The sequence below is a fragment of the Crinia signifera genome, chromosome 7, assembly GCF_055691185.1.
Source record: "Crinia signifera chromosome 7, ASM5569118v1, whole genome shotgun sequence".
NCBI classification, from domain to species: domain Eukaryota; kingdom Metazoa; phylum Chordata; class Amphibia; order Anura; family Myobatrachidae; genus Crinia; species Crinia signifera.
In genome coordinates, this window is record NC_139223.1 from 175,413,033 (window position 1) to 175,434,750 (window position 21,718).

The 21,718-nt window shown below is 50.9% G+C and overlaps 1 protein-coding gene across 1 annotated transcript in view; it reads right to left on the reverse strand.

Moving 5' to 3' along the window:
• Positions 1 to 21,718, reverse strand: part of KANSL1L (KAT8 regulatory NSL complex subunit 1 like) — a 62,343-nt gene that overhangs the window by 4,546 nt on the left and 36,079 nt on the right. The window contains exons 5-14 of the mRNA XM_083154468.1: positions 10,391 to 10,509; positions 10,066 to 10,246; positions 8,054 to 8,198; positions 7,861 to 7,974; positions 6,983 to 7,078; positions 4,641 to 4,732; positions 4,403 to 4,551; positions 2,420 to 2,468; positions 1,085 to 1,194; positions 844 to 1,003 (exon numbers count right to left, since the gene is read on the reverse strand). Of these exons, the coding sequence (XP_083010594.1) occupies positions 844 to 1,003; positions 1,085 to 1,194; positions 2,420 to 2,468; positions 4,403 to 4,551; positions 4,641 to 4,732; positions 6,983 to 7,078; positions 7,861 to 7,974; positions 8,054 to 8,198; positions 10,066 to 10,246; positions 10,391 to 10,509 (1,215 nt within the window). The remainder of the gene's footprint in view (positions 1 to 843; positions 1,004 to 1,084; positions 1,195 to 2,419; positions 2,469 to 4,402; positions 4,552 to 4,640; positions 4,733 to 6,982; positions 7,079 to 7,860; positions 7,975 to 8,053; positions 8,199 to 10,065; positions 10,247 to 10,390; positions 10,510 to 21,718) is intronic.

Here is a 21,718-nt window from a genome sequence, read left to right on the forward strand (position 1 = left end):
AGTACAGTACTGGTGGGTGATGGCAGGATTCCCTGCAGGACAGTATTGGTGGGTGACGTCAGGCTTTCCTGCTGTACAGTACTGTGGGTGATGTCAGGTGTCCCAGCAGTACAGTACTGGTGGAGGATGTCAGGCGTCCCCGCAGTACAGTACTGGTGGGTGATGGCAGGATTCCCTGCAGTACAGTAATGGTGGGTGACGGCAGGCTTCCCTGCAGTACAGTACTGATGGGTGACATCAGGCTTCCAGACAGTACTGGTGGGGGACGTCAGGCGTCCCCGCAGTACAGTACTGGTGGGTGATGGCAGGATTCCCTGCAGTACAGTATTGGTGGGTGATGTCAGGCTTTCCTGCAGTACAGTACTGTGGGTGATGTCAGGTGTCCCAGCAGTACAGTACTGGTGGAGGATGTCAGGCGTCCCCGCAGTACAGTACTGGTGGGTGATGGCAGGATTCCCTGCAGTACAGTAATGGTGGGTGATGGCAGGCTTCCCTGCAGTACAGTACAGGTGGGTGACATCAGGCTTCCCTGCAGTACAATACTGTGGGTGATGTCAGGCATCCCAGCAGTACAGTACTGGTGGGGGATGTCAAGTGTCCCCGCAGTACAGTACTGGTGGGTGATGGCAGGATTCCCTGCAGTACAGTATTGGTGGGTGACGTCAGGCTTTCCTGCTGTACAGTACTGTGGGTCATGTCAGGCGTCCCAGCAGTACAGTACCGGTGGGTGACGTCAGGCTTCCCTGCAGGACAGTACCGGTGGGTGACGTCAGGCTTCCCGTAACTACAGGTCGGAACGCCGGATGAGGCTAATTAGATGCAGTAGTGAGTGTGTGCTCTCACCTTCTGCCGCTGCAGATCACCTGCAGACTGGATGCTTTGGGAACCAGCTGCACTGGGAGATGTTTCCTGAGGCACAGGTGATACTGAACTAGGACTGCAGCTCTCTTCATCGCAGAGGAACATGTTAGCTGACCACACACCCAAGCTATGGCCAGAACACCTGCAAAGAGACTTGGTTGATATATATGCTTGGAATAAAGATACAACGGAAATTGCATAGACGTGACCTTGGGGGCCGAACCTGCTTCTTTTGGGGCATTTGTTCTCTTTCCAAAATAACCATCGTGCTTTCTCCCTCTGCTCATACTTCTGATGTCGGCAAGAGTAAGCCTCGTCCGACAGATCTTCCAGCTGAAACGGCAAAGACCAAATACGGTGAATAAAACCCACAGGGATATAACGTGTCTTTGTGGGGTAAGTTAATCAGAAAATGTGCCGATTATCATGTATGTGGCATGCTGTGCATAAGGGGGGCGTACTACTGTGTGACATAGGGCATTATTCTAGTTCACTCTTTCTGCCAAAATCCTTCTTAGATGGACAAAACCATGTGCACTGCAGGGGGGCATATGTAACTTGTGCAGAGAGAATTAGATTTGGGTGAGGTTTTACTTCAAAGTGAGATCTATATTGCAGTGTAAAAATAAAGCAGTCAGTATTTACCCTGCACAGAAACAAAATAACCCGCCCAAATATAACTCTCTCTGCACATGTTACATCTGCCCCCCTGCAGTGCACTTGGTTTTGTCCATTTAAGAAGGATTTTGTCAGAAAGAGTGAATTAGAATAAGGCCCATACTGCGTATAACAGGTTTGCCGTATATAAGGGGTGTACTACAGTGTGACATACTGCGTATAACAGGTGTACTGCTAGGTGGCATGTTGTGAATAAGGAGCGCACTACTGTGGTGTAGTATATTTTATTATTAGGCTATTATGCCCCCTCCCTATGAGACCACACCCCTTTTTTGGCAGGGCACCTTAAGTGCACACTATCGCTGTTTAAAGTATTGTGTGGGAGTGTGTGTGGTGGGGACCGGTGCCGATATCACATGGGTCCCTACATTATTTCTGACGCACTGACAGAGATTAAATACTACACAAAGGGTGCACAGGTGCCCACGTTCCCAGTGCCCATGGGCCCCCCTTCTCCCTTACTCTCCATTTTATTGTAATACGAGGAATATGAAACCCTGGATGTAGAATGAGTGTGACCACAAACGTTGGAACAAACAGAAAATTATTTTCAATGCAAGCGAGGCATATTATCTTCCTCTGAGCAAACCAAACTGATACTGATAATCTCCTAGCTACAAACATTGTCTCCGGTACCTGGCGTATTACTGTACACAGACCCAGAAGCCTATGTGAGCCACATCCAAGGCCAAGTACTTATCTCTGGCTCAAAATAAGTCTCCGTTCTCCCAAGCGTTGACAGTCCTAAGGCCCAGACAGAAATCCTTTGTCCTGTACCTGATGAGCTTTGCCAAGTGTGTTCTGCAGTAAATTAACTACTGCGCCCGCCATCTATATTGAATGTTTTCTTATAGCAGATAAAACCAATCAGCCAACTGACCTCTTCGCTGGGGGCAATTTCCAAGGGTTCATGGACCACTTCTTTCCAACTGTAGACGGAGAAGAGTATTTTAAATTAGAAGCGCATAAATGTAAATCAGGTTCAGATACAAAGTAGGTAAATATTTACCCTCAGAGCGACAATCAAATAAACAAGGCAAGCGAGTGAACAATCAAACTGAGCAGTTACCTAAAATGTCCTAAGAAGCATTATGTCCTTCAATCTGAAATTTGATTGCACGTAATAATAAAATAGGCTGCCTATGTGTAAGGTGACATTTATCCGTCAGTTAAATCCTTTTCTTGAAATCTATCGGGGACACTGGAACAATGGGGCATAGAGGTGCAGGCAAAAACAAGGGCAGTACATTTTTTTTTTCAAAAACTTGGGCTAAGAAATCAGGTGAAAAAAGTGTCAAATCGTACGTGTTTTATGTACGATTCCGATCTGCGGTCCTGTATTTGGATATCATAAGTGCTTCCACTAGGATTTGTCGGATCCCACAGCACTTGCTAGGATCGCATACAATATATTGTATTAAAAGGACTGCATACGGCGTATTGAATAATTGAATCCTTGCCCCCCCAAATAAGATCCTGCCCCCATCGCAAGCGACTTCTCCCCTTTACTTGCTCCACTGGAACATTATTGAGCAGGAAGATCATGTCCCACCACAATAACTTAATGTACAAGAAGAACAAAGCGTATTGGTTGGGAATCCAGTAATTTTCGCACACATCCAATTGGTAGACACTGGAGTCATGGGGACTTCTCCAAGCTGTCCATACAGAAGACAATGCTCTGACGTTCTATCCTCTTATAATGCAAAAACAGACCCTACTGAAAACAGGACCATGAAGAATTTAAAAGGTAGATATTATTGGCCAAGCCAAAGTGACTACCATTATATTGATATCACCCTTTACTTTTAACCTTTATTTAGAATACTTGGAGACATAGGGCCGTATTCAATGCTGCCGGCGAGGGGGTTAAACGTCGGGGATCGCTGAAAACAAGCGACCCTCGCCGTTTAAGCCCCGCGCCGGCCGCTCACCCTATTTTAAGTTCCAGGGGAACCCTTGCTGTCAGAGGACAGCGAGAATTCCCCCAAACAGCGTGGCTTGCGGCTAATGCAGGGAGCCCGCTGCATTTAGCCACGAGCCTCCCTGTTTTAGAGGCCGCAGACCCGGTTTCTCCGTCGCTGCAAAAACCTAGTGAGGGGGAAACGGCGTGTGAAGGGGGGTCAGTTGAATACTGACCGACAGAGTCTATACTACGCCATAAACTTGTGTATACCCAAAATGACCCATGTGTTTGTTTCCATTTTAAGCAGGATCAATACCAGGACTTGATATGCAAGTATTCAGGAATTGTAACTATTTGTAGGGATTGAGAATGAACGGGCTCAAGACACACCATCGCAAAAAGAACGGTTGTATTTCCCTCTAATCCTATATTTAAAAAAGAAAAAAAAACACATTATAAGCATTAACCACTACTGTGGCAATCCTGAGAATTTTCCGGGCTGTGCCTCAGTGTCCAGTCTGGCAAGCCCGGAAAATTCTCGGGATTGCCACTGCTTAGAGCCGGGCAGCGCTGCTGAGTTCAATCACTGAACTCAGGCAGCTTCGGAGCTGCCCGGCTCCCTCCCCTCCGCCGCACCTCCTCCTCCCCCCTCCCCTCCAGGTTTTCTATTGAAGTCCCCGGCTTATGACAAGCCGGCTGCCGGGGACATGGACGGGGTGCGGGTGCGCAGGTCCGGGCAGCCGCTGATTGACAGTTCAGCGTCGCTGCCCAGACCCAGAGAGGCAGTGGTGTTTTTTTTAAGGGAGCGCTCCCCATAACAAACTCACCAAGTGGGGAGCGCTCCCAAAAAAAAAAACCCCACCACTGAAATTTTTGGTAACTATCCTGTGCAGGTTGGATAATAAAAAGAAACACTAGGGGGCGACACATGACTGAAACCAGAATTATAGCAATTACCTGGGAGTGATGATTTCTTTGTACTGTAATTTCTCCACTTTAGCGGGTGCGACCAGGTTCATGGGAATCACAATGTTGTTAATGTCGTACGAGGCCCCATTCCGCAACCTGCGTCTGGTCGCGCTGTATACAATACTGGCGGCGGGCATCTAACATGAAAACCACAAGAAGTAAAACATAAAAAAGACTGTTTTTTGTATGTTCAGCTTTTCCGTATTCTGCTTTATAGCGGGACAACCTGTGCAGCGGATTTCTGCTCAGACAGAGTCCTATTGGCGACATCATCTTGTGTAGCGCGGCTGAAGGCGTCTGCCGACAGAGGGTGGGTTCCTGTGGCACAGGAGAAAGGAAATCGGTGGCATTACTGGGACAATGTATCGCTCTTACCGGGAGAACTCTAGAAGGAGCGATGTCCTTTTATTGCGCTATAAATATCACATACAGATGTGTCCGTACCCGCCACCTGCCAATCGCCCCATTTAGCGCACAACAGAGTTTGCAACTTGTGCCCAAACAGAAATGCTAAGTACCTAGTACACTGGAAGCATACGAACAGATGTATCAAGTGATAAACAACCAGCCAATCAGCTTCTACCTGTCATTTTTTTCAAACCTAGCCTGTGATAGGGCAGCTAGGAGCTGATTGGTTGGTTTGTTATCACTCCCCATTTTATCACTTTTTGAAGCTTAGTACATCTGGCCTTAAGGCACAAAACTGAGAAAAATGACAAAACATAATCTAGGGCCCAGGTTCTCAAACTGGGCCCTCAGGACCCCGCACAGTGCATGTTTTCCAGGTCTCCTCACAGAATCACAAGTGAAATAATAAGCTCCAAGTGTCAATGAGTAATGACTGCACCTGTGCACCTGCAGGGTGACCTGGAAAACGTGAACGTGAGTTTGAGAACCCCTGATCTAGGTAAAGGCGCATACACATCCCCGAAGCCACCAATATCGGCGGTCGTGGGGACCGGGATGTCCAATACTAGTTACCCCATTGTGCATCGTTATGCATTATCTGCGCCTTTATAACAATTCCTGTGCTACCAAAAAACAAATGTTATTATCTAGTACACTCATTGGCGTGTGCAGCTCCAGGATGTCACCCGCCGAGAGGTGACACTAAAATACCTGCCCCTCTTCAATGTCACTAACTGGGTGGTGCACTGTAACTGCACCAGGCTCCTCCCACAGTGCTGGCACTGCAGTGAGATTGTCAGCTTCAGGTGGCAGCCCAGTATCTCCAAGACCCCATTTGTGATGAAAAAGGGGCTGGTCCGTGAGGCCACACCCCTTCATACAAAGCCACACCTCTTGAATCCACAACCGCTTTGTTATACTGCAATATACAGCAGTGTGCTTCAAGTTCATCTAATGCAGGTCCGTCTTTTCGTATGGGCTTAATGGGCACTTGTCCAGGGGCCCCAGGTGTATAAGGGCCCTATTCTGATAACTGAGGATCCCCTTTTTCCAGGGATACCAGAATTTAGAAAATCGGCCCTGGGGAACTGGAGATATCCAACTTCAAATCAGTAGTACATATTTCCCAGTCATATTTCTCAGGTTCTTTCTGACTTAGAGTTTTCCTGATAGTATATTCCAAAAGCTGAGACTTTCCCCTTTCTGTCGACCTTAGCGGCTTGTCTCTATCCTACCTAGAAGCAGAGATATCCGCCTTCCAGCAGCTGGTCCCTGCTCCAGCTCCCCAAACATCTGGTGTACAATTTTATATTTTTGGCAATGGATTGCTCTGGCTCCTGATCTCTGATCCCCAAGTCCCCAGCACCTCCTAAAAGTTGGGACTCTAGGTTTTTATACTATTGAAGGCTAAGAAATCTCTTTCCAGATAATGGCGATATCTGCAGTCAAACAAGCTGCCCTTCCACCGGAAAATGACGAATATTAAGCCCACTCCATTATCCAACCATCCCCTGTGTATAAAACACCCCCTATACATCCCTGGAAGTAATTTACAAGGGACCCTTCATACAGCTCAGTGCCCCCTTCCACACGTTAGTGTTCTCCCTCCCACCACCTGTGCAGTAAAGGAGTAATTAGCAGAAGTTACTGCTCCAGGTCCTACATGTTGAATGGAAGATAGAGCACCCCCTGCCACCCGTGGGACATCAAAGCTGCTGCTGATAGCACCCCCCACCCCTAGGAGGGGAGAATGGGTAAGGGCCCCAGTGCATTGCTTTGCCCAGGGGCCCACACTGCTGTTAAGACGGCCCTGATCTAATGTTATTAACCAATCACCTGCCAGAGTTTATTATACTGACACAGGACCGCTGACAAAATACCCTTACAGAAAAAAAACTCCCCCCCCTCAGCGGAGTGGTACCAGTGTCCCCCATATGTTCCCGTCTTCAGGCTACACTGCAGGTGGGCGAGTAACTAAGGCCCCTGCTGTAATCAGGCCAAGATAGAGGACTGTAGCACTAGCTAAAGTTTTGAATGAAAAAGTTACACAGTGGTTTCCAAACTCGGTCCCGAACGCTCCAGGTTGTAAGGACAACCATGCTTAGGCACAGGTGACTAAATTAGTACTGTTAGGACGGTTTTCCACTATTCTGATTTTACCGGCCTCCGCCAGGCTTCCGGGTCTTCTCTCTTGGCTGCGTGTTTGGTAACCAGGCCTGAAGTGGTCTGTGCAGTCCTTGCTCCACGGTGCAGTTGCTAGAATCAAACATAGATAAACATGAAAGTGCAGTGAAAGCAATTAGGCTGGACCAGGGGTTCTCAAACTATTGTGCTCTGGGACCCCATCAGACAATATTACTGGACCCCAACAAGTTGCTGCACAATGGCCGCCACACGTCACCCCAGCAGATGGCACATGGACGGCAGCATGGTGGAGGCAGAAACAGAAGTGGAGTGACCGCTACTGCCATCACTTCATTTCTTACACAATAGCAGAGACAAGCTCTTTTTGGAGTCCCTTCCATGCGCGTGTTTATAATATGTTCATGCGAGTGTTAAAGTTTTTACCTGCTGCAAAGGTTTTGAGAATGACAGGGAGACAGTGGGTGACAGGAGGAGGCAGTGAATAACAGGGAGGAGGCAGTGAGTAAAAGCAGGTGATGGGAAAGCAGAGGGTGTCAGGAAGAGGCAGTGGGAGACTGGGGAGGCAGTGAATGACAGACAAGGAGAGGCAGCGGGTGGCAGGGAGGAATAGAAAGTGGCAGGGAGACAGAGGTTGAGGAAGTGCAGAGGGCGGCAGGGAGAGGCAGAGAGTGGCAGGGAGAGGCAGTGGCTGATCACTGACTGAGAGATCAGAGAAATCATCAGCCTGACGGAGTTGCGTTCCCATGCTGAGATGGCCGCGACCTACTTTGGCGTAAAGACCCACAGTTTGAGAACCGCTGGTCTAGTCCAACATCCAGGAGAACATTTTGGTACCTTTTACACTCATTAATTTATATACCACAGATTATTATTTTTTATGCCACTAAACATACCGCGGGAGGGGTGTCTCCTGGCCTTGTGTGCGCATAGTGAGCTGTCCAGTGCATCTCCTTTAATGTCCTCGTGATTCTTCAGCAAAGCCTCAAGATGCAAGTACAGCGGCCGATCTAGGAACAGAAAGGAACATGCAGATACCGTATCCACAGCACGGATGCCACTGCGCCGGGAATCTGTGTTTCTGCTTACCGCATGGTAGTGACAAGACAGGGTGGAAGTGTGGCTCGATCCCGCAGACCATCTGCCGCTTGTCACAACCGATCCAGGTGGACCTGTGCTTTGCGGATTGCTGTGACTGATTGCAACCATAGACAGCTTTGGGCGAGTGTACAGCCTGCAGTATGAAGACCACAACCCTTGTAAGTGTCAAGCAAACATGAAGACAATTATGCAGCTTAAGCGTCCGGCGTTTCTATTAGATGGAACATTTCTGAGCGAGCGATGAGGTTGTACATATTTACACAAACTAAAAACAAACAAATAAACAAAGACAAGAAAAGAGTAAACAGGGACAGCCAATCAGCATTCATTACTAGAGTACAACAATGCTGGGCAGGAATGCGTTGGGAATGGTGAAGAACGCATACAGCAGGCCAAGTACAGTATAGCTGGCAGTGACAATGCATTCCTCGCATTCCTGACTTGTTCCAAGCTCAGCAGCTCCCAGCCTGCAGGGCCACCTGTCTATACACAGGAGAACATCAAGAGACTGTCACGTACTAAGGGCCGGGCAGTGATTTAGGGCTCGCTAAGCAGGCCCTAAGACTGGTATCCGGACGCTGGGTCAACAATGTCTACGTCAACAGTCTAGGTTGACAACAAAAGGTTGACATACTGTATACTTGGTCGACCTTGACAAAATGCTGACATGAGCAAAAAGTCAATGTGGCAGTGGTTGACTTGAATAGGAGTTTTTAAAAAAAAAATGTACTTCCTCGTACTTTACCACCCAAGTAGACCGATTGGGAATGGTAAAGTGTGCCGAGCACAGGAAAGCGAGCCATGTGAGGGTAAGCGGGACACTATTTAAGGGTCCATGTGCTCAGGTGTCGACAATGACACCAAAAAAACCTGAAAAACTCATGTCGGCATTTTCATGTGACTACTTTTCCATGTTTTGCTTGTGTTGACCTTGGGTCATCATCGCCCTTGTGAATGTCGATATATTGACTCTCTATCAATGGACACCATTGACCCTTTTATCTGTAACTATGAAGACCTTGCGTAGGGCAATAAAGATGGAGATACCACCGATCTTACATAGAATCACATAGCGGCCCTTTAGGTTTTATTTTATGGATGTCACAGAGGATTTTTCGCTGACACAAACCATCGCAATATCCTTAAACCCGCCCGGGGCTCAGCTTCACGGTAAATTCATTTCTCCGATTCCATTTGGGGTCATTGTGGGGTTTGGTTATTAAGATGGGAGTTCTATTGAAGATGGGATGTTGCCCATAGTAACCAAACAGAGTCTACTTCTTATTTAGCACCGTCCTAGAAGATAATAGAATCTGATTGGTTACCCATAGCAACATTCATCTTAAAAACTCCCATTTTAGTAACTTTACCCAGGTGACCACAGGGTATGCAGGTCCTTTAGACTAATTACTAATTAGGCATTTGAGAGTTGTCAGCTTGATTGGGTCAATAATTTCAAGTCATTATTGGGGCTAAAAAATGGCCTCAAATTACCCCAAATTAAACTTTTTCATTTCTACAGTATATGCAACACAAATTGAAAGTATTAATTTCAATAAAAATAATTACATTTTAGCTTTTTCTTTTTCACAAATTTAAAGGGGCCTCAAATTATACCATAATCTTATATATATATATATATTTTTTTTTTTTTTTGCATTTTTGTTTCATTTTATTTGTAAATTTAAAAAAAAAAACTTTTTTCCTTTTTTATCATTTTTTTTTTACTTCCAGATACTGTATGTCCAGTCATCTCTATCTCAGTCAGCCCCTCTTGTCCTGTTTAGATGGTTTATTAAATCTCCCCAGAAAACCACCAGATTAGACCTACCGTACAGCCATCTTAGGGGTGTCAGTGTCCCACAAGTTCCTTGGGCCGTCTAGCACCGCTAGGGGGAGCAGATCGTCCTCTCTATCTTACCGCATAGCACATAGGTGGAAACGGGACTGATGTGTAAAATATATAATATGTCTCTGTAATTTACATCTACAAGCCTCACCAAATGTATAGGTGTGTAGCCCGGGCACAGTCTATAGAGGTTCCGTTTGTAATACAGCTGCAGGGGTCTGGTGCGGGCCGAGCTTCTTCCGGGAGTGGCGTAGGCTTTGGCACGGATCCGCTTCCTGTTTCTTACTGGTTGCTGCTTGTTAAATCCATTACAGGTGGTGGGTCCTGATGTTCTAAAAGGAAGCAAACCGCTCAGCCATGACTAGAAGGAAGAATGTTCCCATAGCTTACATTGGCCACGCTGGCCCCGGAGACGCAGTCCTGGTATCCATTTCCTGTCTGCCTTGTAGAGCGCAATCTCAGCCGCTGGGCCTTACCCATGAGGGAATCCGGCAACCGCCTTGTCACGCGTGAAGGGTTTAACTGGCTGTGTAGGAGACAGGCTCCCGGGGTCCGCCGTGATCAGGCTGCTAACCATTTCAGTCAGCTGGGCACTCTGCAAAACAAGGCAAAGGATGATACCTAAGGGGATGATTCATGTTTGTACGCAACGCCGATGTCCACGGAACTGAGCGATTATCAGACAGTGCATACTCCGCCATCGCACGGCGCACTACGGTCACAATCGTTTTCAGGGCCTTTATATGCGATCGTGTACATAAAGAAACATGGTGCAAGCATCGTTACAGAGTCATTGTTCAGATGTCCTGTAGCGCTCCCAGGGGCAGATGTATTAAGCCTGGGGAAGAGATAAAGTTGTTATACAGTCGAAGATGATAATGCACCAGCCAATCAGCTGTTTGAAAAATGACAATTAACAGTTTGACTGGTGCGTTACCACCTTCCACTTTACTTCCACCTAGGGCCTGATTCTAGTTCACTCACAAAAGCAAATTTTCTCTCTAATGGACAAAACCATGTGCACTGCAGGTGGGGCAGATGTAACATGTGCAAAGAGAGTTAGATTTGGGTGGGGTATTTCGTTTCTGTGCAGAGTAAATACTGGCTGCTTTAGTTTTACACTGCAATATAGATATCAGTTTGAAGTACAAAACCCACCCAAATCTAACTCTCTCTGCCCTTTTTAGTGAATTGTCTTTTGCAAGTGAACCAGAATCAGGCCCTTTATCTCTTCACCAGGCTTAATACATCTGCCCCTAACTAACATATTGTAGTATGTATAGCGCAGCAAAGAGGAGTGCGTGCGATCGCACACTGCCGTTATGGGTGATTTTCCTTTAATAGATATTAAGAAAACCCCCAGCGTGATTTGTATCATCCGCTGCCCATGCATGGACTCTGGTACTGTGTAACTGGCAGCAGTGCCAGATTAAACCTTCGGGGGGCCTGGGGCACTTCAGACAGGGGGGCCCCCTTGCTCTTGTTATTACTGGCCGCAAACTGCATGGGAGAATATTACACTGACAAAACATAGAGTAAAGGCAGTATAAACTTGGTCAATGGGTAACTGCAGGGAGGAGATATATATATACATACACACATACACACATACACACATACACACATACATACACACATACATACATACATACATACATACATACATACCACATGAAAAGCCTGTGTTTGTCCCTTTGCACCTTACTCTGTAGGACTTTAGGAGACCTCACAGTCCCAGTGCTGCCTCTGATTAAAAACCCTCCCATGACTAGGCTGCTGCTGTCCTCCATGGGCCTGAGAAGCATGTAATGAGCTCCACCAATCAGAGCTCAGCACAGACCTCTCAGCCTCTGCCCTCTTGTGCAAAGTGTCATGGGACTTAGTAATGCACTGCACACTTGTGCAGTCAGTGTGCCCTGACTCCTGATGCTCAGCACCATTAATCATTGTCATTTTGGCAGATAGGCGAATGCACAAACCTTTAGCTAAAAAAATAATAATAATAAAAAAACATGCCAACCACAGGGGGCCCCTAGCTAGAGGGGGGCCCAGGGGTACTGAACCCTTTTGCCCCTGCTTTAATCTGGCCCTGACTGGCAGCAGAATCCCCTTCAGCCTGACTTGTATCATCCGCAGCCCATGCATGGACTCTGGTGATGTGTAACTGGCAGCAGAATCCCCCCAGCCTGACGTGTGTCATCCGCAGCCCATGCATGGACTCTGGTAATGTGTAACTGGCAGCAGAATCCCCCCCCCCCCAGCCTGACGTGTATCATCCGCAGCCCATGCATGGACTCTGGTACTGTGTAACTGGCAGCAGAATCTCCCCAGCCTGACGTGTGTCATCCGCAGCCCATGCATGGACTCTGGTAATGTGTAACTGGCAGCAGAATCCCCCCCCCCCAGCCTGACGTGTATCATCCGCAGCCCATGCATGGACTCTGGTACTGTGTAACTGGTAGCAGAATCCCCCCAGCCTGACGTGTATCATCCGCAGCCCATGCATGGACTCTGGTAATGTGTAACTGGCAGCAGAATCCCCCCCCCCAGCCTGACGTTTATCATCCGCAGCCCATGTATGGACTCTGGTACTGTGTAACTGGCAGCAGAATCCCCCCAGCCTGACGTGTATCATCCGCAGCCCATGCATGGACTCTGGTAATGTGTAACTGGCAGCAGAATCCCCCCCCCCCCAGCCTGACGTGTATCATCCGCAGCCCATGCATGGACTCTGGTACTGTGTAACTGGTAGCAGAATCCCCCCAGCCTGACGTGTATCATCCGCAGCCCATGCATGGACTCTGGTAATGTGTAACTGGCAGCAGAATCCCCCCCCCAGCCTGACGTGTATCATCCGCAGCCCATGCATGGACTCTGGTAATGTGTAACTGGCAGCAGAATCCCCCCAGCCTGACGTATATCATCCGCAGCCCATGCATGGACTCTGGTACTGTGTAACTGGCAGCAGAATCTCCCCAGCCTGACGTTTATCATCCGCAGCCCATGCATGGACTCTGGTACTGTGTAACTGGCAGCAGAATCCCCCCAGCCTGACTTGTATCATCCGCAGCCCATGCATGGACTCTGGTACTGTGTAACTGGCAGCAGAATCCCCCCAGCCTGACGTGTATCATCCGCAGCCCATGCATGGACTCTGGTACTGTGTAACTGGCAAAAGAATACCCCCAGCCTGACGTGTGTCATCCGCAGCCCATGCATGGACTCTGGTAATGTGTAACTGGCAGCAGAATCCCCCCAGCCTGACGTGTATCATCCGCAGCCCATGCATGGACTCTGGTACTGTGTAACTGGCAGCAGAATCCCCCCAGCCTGACGTATATCATCGGCAGCCCATGCATGGACTCTGGTACTGTGTAACTGGCAGCAGAATCTCCCCAGCCTGACGTGTATCATCCGCAGCCCATGCATGGACTCTGGTACTGTGTAACTGGCAGCAGAATCCCCCCAGCCTGACATATATCATCCGCAGCCCATGCATGGACTCTGGTAATGTGTAACTGGCAGCAGAATCCCCCCAGCCTGACCTGTATCATCCGCAGCCCATGCATGGACTCTGGTACTGTGTAACTGGCAGCAGAATCCCCCCAGCCTGACGTTTATCATCCGCAGCGCATGCAAGGACTCTGGTACTGTGTAACTGGCAGCAGAATCCCCCCAGCCTGACGTGTATCATCCGCAGCCCATGCATGGACTCTGGTACTGTGTAACTGGCAGCAGAATCCCCCCAGCCTGACATATATCATCCGCAGCCCATGCATGGACTCTGGTAATGTGTAACTGGCAGCAGAATCCCCCCAGCCTGACGTGTATCATCCACAGCCCATGCATGGACTCTGGTACTGTGTAACTGGCAGCAGAATCTCCCCAGCCTGACGTGTATCATCCGCAGCCCATGCATGGACTCTGGTACTGTGTAACTGGCAGCAGAATCCCCCCAGCCTGACATATATCATCCGCAGCCCATGCATGGACTCTGGTAATGTGTAACTGGCAGCAGAATCCCCCCAGCCTGACGTGTATCATCCACAGCCCATGCATGGACTCTGGTAATGTGTAACTGGCAGCAGAATCCCCCCAGTCTGACCTGTATCATCCGCAGCCCATGCATGGACTCTGGTACTGTGTAACTGGCAGCAGAATCCCCCCAGCCTGACGTGTATCATCCACAGCCCATGCATGGACTCTGGTACTGTGTAACTGGCAGCAGAATCCCCCCAGCCTGACGTGTATCATCCGCAGCCCATGCATGGACTCTGGTACTGTGTAACTGGCAGCAGAATCCCCCCAGCCTGACGTGTATCATCCGCAGCCCATGCATGGACTCTGGTACTGTGTAACTGGCAGCAGAATCCCTCCAGCCTGACGTGTGTCATCCGCAGCCCATGCATGGACTCTGGTACTGTGTAACTGGCAGCAGAATCCCCCCAGCCTGACCTGTATCATCCGCAGCCCATGCATGGACTCTGGTAATGTGTAACTGGCAGCAGAATCCCCCCAGCCTGACGTATATCATCCGCAGCCCATGCATGGACTCTGGTACTGTGTAACTGGCAGCAGAATCCCCCCAGCCTGACGTGTATCATCCGCAGCCCATGCATGGACTCTGGTACTGTGTAACTGGCAGCAGAATCCCCCCAGCCTGACGTATATCATCGGCAGCCCATGCATGGACTCTGGTACTGTGTAACTGGCAGCAGAATCCCCCCAGCCTGACATGTATCATCCGCAGCCCATGCATGGACTCTGGTACTGTGTAACTGGCAGCAGAATCCCCCCAGCCTGACATATATCATCCGCAGCCCATGCATGGACTCTGGTACTGTGTAACTGGCAGCAGAATCCCCCCAGCCTGACGTGTATCATCCGCAGCCCATGCATGGACTCTGGTACTGTGTAACTGGCAGCAGAATCCCCCCAGCCTGACGTATATCATCGGCAGCCCATGCATGGACTCTGGTACTGTGTAACTGGCAGCAGAATCCCCCCAGCCTGACATATATCATCCGCAGCCCATGCATGGACTCTGGTACTGTGTAACTGGCAGCAGAATCCCCCCAGCCTGACGTGTATCATCCGCAGCCCATGCATGGACTCTGGTGATGTGTAACTGGCAGCAGAATCCCCCCAGCCTGACTTATATCATCCGCAGCCCATGCATGGACTCTGGTACTGTGTAACTGGCAGCAGAATCCCCCCAGCCTGACGTGTATCATCCGCAGCCCATGCATGGACTCTGGTAATGTGTAACTGGCAGCAGAATCCCCCCAGCCTGACATATATCATCCGCAGCCCATGCATGGACTCTGGTACTGTGTAACTGGCAGCAGAATCCCCCCAGCCTGACGTGTATCATCCGCAGCCCATGCATGGACTCTGGTGATGTGTAACTGGCAGCAGAATCCCCCCAGCCTGACTTATATCATCCGCAGCCCATGCATGGACTCTGGTAATGTGTAACTGGCAGCAGAATCCCCCCAGCCTGACCTGTATCATCCGCAGCCCATGCATGAACTCTGGTACTGTGTAACTGGCAGCAGAATCCCCCCAGCCTGACGTATATCATCCGCAGCCCATGCATGGACTCTGGTGATGTGTAACTGGCAGCAGAATCCCCCCAGCCTGATGTTTATCATCCGCAGCCCATGCATGGACTCTGGTAATGTGTAACTGGCAGCAGAATCCCCCCAGCCTGATGTTTATCATCCGCAGCCCATGCATGGACTCTGGTACTGTGTAACTGGGAGCAGAATCCCCCAGCCTGACGTGTATCATCCGCAGCCCATGCATGGACTCTGGTACTGTGTAACTGGGAGCAGAATCCCCCCAGCCTGACGTGTATCATCCGCAGCCCATGCATGAACTCTGGTACTGTGTAACTGGCAGCAGAATCCCCCCAGCCTGACGTATATCATCCGCAGCTCATCCATGGACTCTGGTGATGTGTAACTGGCAGCAGAATCCCCCCAGCCTGATGTTTATCATCCGCAGCCCATGCATGGACTCTGGTAATGTGTAACTGGCAGCAGAATCCCCCCAGCCTGATGTTTATCATCCGCAGCCCATGCATGGACTCTGGTACTGTGTAACTGGCAGCAGAATCCCCCCAGCCTGATGTGTATCATCCGCAGCCCATGCATGGACTCTGGTACTGTGTAACTGGCAGCAGAATCCCCCCAGCCTGATGTTTATCATCCGCAGCCCATGCATGGACTCTGGTACTGTGTAACTGGCAGCAGAATCCCCCCAGCCTGATGTGTATCATCCGCAGCCCATGCATGGACTCTGGTACTGTGTAACTGGCAGCAGAATCCCCCCCCAGCCTGACGTGTGTCATCCGCAGCCCATGCATGGACTCTGGTACTGTGTAACTGGCAGCAGAATCCCCCCAGCCTGATGTTTATCATTCGCAGCCCATGCATGGACTCTGGTACTGTGTAACTGGCAGCAGAATCCCCCCAGCCTGACTTGTATCATCCGCAGCCCATGCATGGACTCTGGTGATGTGTAACTGGCAGCAGAATCCCCCCAGCCTGACGTTTATCATCCGCAGCCCATGCATGGACTCTGGTACTGTGTAACTGGCAGCAGAATCCCCCCAGCCTGACGTGTGTCATCCGCAGCCCATGCATGGACTCTGGTGATGTGTAACTGGCAGCAGAATCCCCCCAGCCTGACGTTTATCATCCGCAGCCCATGCATGGACTCTGGTACTGTGTAACTGGCAGCAGAATCCCCCCAGCCTGACGTGTATCATCCGCAGCCCATGCATGGACTCTGGTACTGTGTAACTGGCAGCAGAATCCCCCCAGCCTGACGTGTATCATCCGCAGCCCATGCATGGACTCTGGTGATGTGTAACTGGCAGCAGAATCCCCCAGCCTGACTTATATCATCCGCAGCCCATGCATGGACTCTGGTACTGTGTAACTGGCAGCAGAATCTCCCCAGCCTGACGTGTATCATCCGCAGCCCATGCATGGACTCTGGTACTGTGTAACTGGCAGCAGAATCCCCCCAGCCTGACGTGTATCATCCGCAGCCCATGCATGGACTCTGGTACTGTGTAACTGGCAGCAGAATCCCCCCAGCCTGACGTATATCATCGGCAGCCCATGCATGGACTCTGGTACTGTGTAACTGGCAGCAGAATCCCCCCAGCCTGACATGTATCATCCGCAGCCCATGCATGGACTCTGGTACTGTGTAACTGGCAGCAGAATCCCCCCAGCCTGACATATATCATCCGCAGCCCATGCATGGACTCTGGTACTGTGTAACTGGCAGCAGAATCCCCCCAGCCTGACGTGTATCATCCGCAGCCCATGCATGGACTCTGGTACTGTGTAACTGGCAGCAGAATCCCCCCAGCCTGACGTATATCATCGGCAGCCCATGCATGGACTCTGGTACTGTGTAACTGGCAGCAGAATCCCCCCAGCCTGACATATATCATCCGCAGCCCATGCATGGACTCTGGTACTGTGTAACTGGCAGCAGAATCCCCCCAGCCTGATGTGTATCATCCGCAGCCCATGCATGGACTCTGGTACTGTGTAACTGGCAGCAGAATCCCCCCAGCCTGATGTTTATCATCCGCAGCCCATGCATGGACTCTGGTACTGTGTAACTGGCAGCAGAATCCCCCCAGCCTGATGTGTATCATCCGCAGCCCATGCATGGACTCTGGTACTGTGTAACTGGCAGCAGAATCCCCCCCCAGCCTGACGTGTGTCATCCGCAGCCCATGCATGGACTCTGGTACTGTGTAACTGGCAGCAGAATCCCCCCAGCCTGATGTTTATCATTCGCAGCCCATGCATGGACTCTGGTACTGTGTAACTGGCAGCAGAATCCCCCCAGCCTGACTTGTATCATCCGCAGCCCATGCATGGACTCTGGTGATGTGTAACTGGCAGCAGAATCCCCCCAGCCTGACGTTTATCATCCGCAGCCCATGCATGGACTCTGGTACTGTGTAACTGGCAGCAGAATCCCCCCAGCCTGACGTGTGTCATCCGCAGCCCATGCATGGACTCTGGTGATGTGTAACTGGCAGCAGAATCCCCCCAGCCTGACGTTTATCATCCGCAGCCCATGCATGGACTCTGGTACTGTGTAACTGGCAGCAGAATCCCCCCAGCCTGACGTGTGTCATCCGCAGCCCATGCATGGACTCTGGTGATGTGTAACTGGCAGCAGAATCCCCCCAGCCTGACGTTTATCATCCGCAGCCCATGCATGGACTCTGGTACTGTGTAACTGGCAGCAGAATCCCCCCAGCCTGACGTGTATCATCCGCAGCCCATGCATGGACTCTGGTACTGTGTAACTGGCAGCAGAATCCCCCCAGCCTGACGTGTATCATCCGCAGCCCATGCATGGACTCTGGTGATGTGTAACTGGCAGCAGAATCCCCCAGCCTGACTTATATCATCCGCAGCCCATGCATGGACTCTGGTACTGTGTAACTGGCAGCAGAATCTCCCCAGCCTGACGTGTATCATCCGCAGCCCATGCATGGACTCTGGTACTGTGTAACTGGCAGCAGAATCCCCCCAGCCTGACGTGTATCATCCGCAGCCCATGCATGGACTCTGGTACTGTGTAACTGGCAGCAGAATCCCCCCAGCCTGACGTATATCATCGGCAGCCCATGCATGGACTCTGGTACTGTGTAACTGGCAGCAGAATCCCCCCAGCCTGACATGTATCATCCGCAGCCCATGCATGGACTCTGGTACTGTGTAACTGGCAGCAGAATCCCCCCAGCCTGACGTATATCATCGGCAGCCCATGCATGGACTCTGGTACTGTGTAACTGGCAGCAGAATCCCCCCAGCCTGACATATATCATCCGCAGCCCATGCATGGACTCTAGTACTGTGTAACTGGCAGCAGAATCCCCCCAGCCTGACGTGTATCATCCGCAGCCCATGCATGGACTCTGGTACTGTGTAACTGGCAGCAGAATCCCCCCAGCCTGACGTATATCATCGGCAGCCCATGCATGGACTCTGGTACTGTGTAACTGGCAGCAGAATCCCCCCAGCCTGACATATATCATCCGCAGCCCATGCATGGACTCTGGTACTGTGTAACTGGCAGCAGAATCCCCCCAGCCTGACGTGTATCATCCGCAGCCCATGCATGGACTCTGGTGATGTGTAACTGGCAGCAGAATCCCCCCAGCCTGACTTATATCATCCGCAGCCCATGCATGGACTCTGGTACTGTGTAACTGGCAGCAGAATCCCCCCAGCCTGACGTGTATCATCCGCAGCCCATGCATGGACTCTGGTAATGTGTAACTGGCAGCAGAATCCCCCCAGCCTGACATATATCATCCGCAGCCCATGCATGGACTCTGGTACTGTGTAACTGGCAGCAGAATCTCCCCAGCCTGACGTGTATCATCCGCAGCCCATGCATGGACTCTGGTGATGTGTAACTGGCAGCAGAATCCCCCAGCCTGACTTATATCATCCGCAGCCCATGCATGGACTCTGGTAATGTGTAACTGGCAGCAGAATCCCCCCAGCCTGACCTGTATCATCCGCAGCCCATGCATGAACTCTGGTACTGTGTAACTGGCAGCAGAATCCCCCCAGCCTGACGTATATCATCCGCAGCCCATGCATGGACTCTGGTGATGTGTAACTGGCAGCAGAATCCCCCCAGCCTGATGTTTATCATCCGCAGCCCATGCATGGACTCTGGTAATGTGTAACTGGCAGCAGAATCCCCCCAGCCTGATGTTTATCATCCGCAGCCCATGCATGGACTCTGGTACTGTGTAACTGGGAGCAGAATCCCCCCAGCCTGACGTGTATCATCCGCAGCCCATGCATGGACTCTGGTACTGTGTAACTGGGAGCAGAATCCCCCCAGCCTGACGTGTATCATCCGCAGCCCATGCATGAACTCTGGTACTGTGTAACTGGCAGCAGAATCCCCCCAGCCTGACGTATATCATCCGCAGCCCATCCATGGACTCTGGTGATGTGTAACTGGCAGCAGAATCCCCCCAGCCTGATGTTTATCATCCGCAGCCCATGCATGGACTCTGGTAATGTGTAACTGGCAGCAGAATCCCCCCAGCCTGATGTTTATCATCCGCAGCCCATGCATGGACTCTGGTACTGTGTAACTGGCAGCAGAATCCCCCCAGCCTGATGTGTATCATCCGCAGCCCATGCATGGACTCTGGTACTGTGTAACTGGCAGCAGAATCCCCCCCCCAGCCTGACGTGTGTCATCCGCAGCCCATGCATGGACTCTGGTACTGTGTAACTGGCAGCAGAATCCCCCCAGCCTGATGTTTATCATCCGCAGCCCATGCATGGACTCTGGTACTGTGTAACTGGCAGCAGAATCCCCCCAGCCTGACTTGTATCATCCGCAGCCCATGCATGGACTCTGGTACTGTGTAACTGGCAGCAGAATCCCCCCAGCCTGACGTTTATCATCCGCAGCCCATGCATGGACTCTGGTACTGTGTAACTGGCAGCAGAATCCCCCCAGCCTGACGTGTGTCATCCGCAGCCCATGCATGGACTCTGGCGATGTGTAACTGGCAGCAGAATCCCCCCAGCCTGACGTTTATAATCCGCAGCCCATGCATGGACTCTGGTACTGTGTAACTGGCAGCAGAATCCCCCCAGCCTGACGTGTATCATCCGCAGCCCATGCATGGACTCTGGTACTGTGTAACTGGCAGCAGAATCCCCCCAGCCTGACGTGTATCATCCGCAGCCCATGCATGGACTCTGGTGATGTGTAACTGGCAGCAGAATCCCCCAGCCTGACTTATATCATCCGCAGCCCATGCATGGACTCTGGTACTGTGTAACTGGCAGCAGAATCCCCCCAGCCTGACGTGTATCATCCGCAGCCCATGCATGGACTCTGGTACTGTGTAACTGGCAGCAGAATCCCCCCAGCCTGACGTGTATCATCCGCAGCCCATGCATGGACTCTGGTGATGTGTAACTGGCAGCAGAATCCCCCAGCCTGACTTATATCATCCGCAGCCCATGCATGGACTCTGGTAATGTGTAACTTGTATCATCCGCAGCGCATGCATGGACTCTGGTGATGTGTAACTGGCAGCAGAATCCCCCCAGCCTGACGTGTATCATCCGCAGCCCATGCATGGACTCTGGTACTGTGTAACTGGCAGCAGAATCCCCCCAGCCTGACTTATATCATCCGCAGCCCATGCATGGACTCTGGTAATGTGTAACTGGTAGCAGAATCCCCCCCCCCCAGCCTGACGTGTATCATCCGCAGCCCATGCATGGACTCTGGTACTGTGTAACTGGCAGCAGAATCCCCCCAGCCTGACGTGTATCATCCGCAGCCCATGCATGGACTCTGGTACTGTGTAACTGGCAGCAGAATCCCCCCAGCCTGACTTGTATCATCCGCAGCCCATGCATGGACTCTGGTACTGTGTAACTGGCAGCAGAATCCCCCCAGCCTGACCTGTATCATCCGCAGCCCATGCATGGACTCTGGTGATGTGTAACTGGCAGCAGAATCCCCCCAGCCTGACGTATATCATCCGCAGCCCATGCATGGACTCTGGTACTGTGTAACTGGCAGCAGAATCCCCCCAGCCTGACTTATATCATCCGCAGCCCATGCATGGACTCTGGTAATGTGTAACTGGTAGCAGAATCCCCCCCCCCCAGCCTGACGTGTATCATCCGCAGCCCATGCATGGACTCTGGTACTGTGTAACTGGCAGCAGAATCCCCCCCCCAGCCTGACGTGTGTCATCC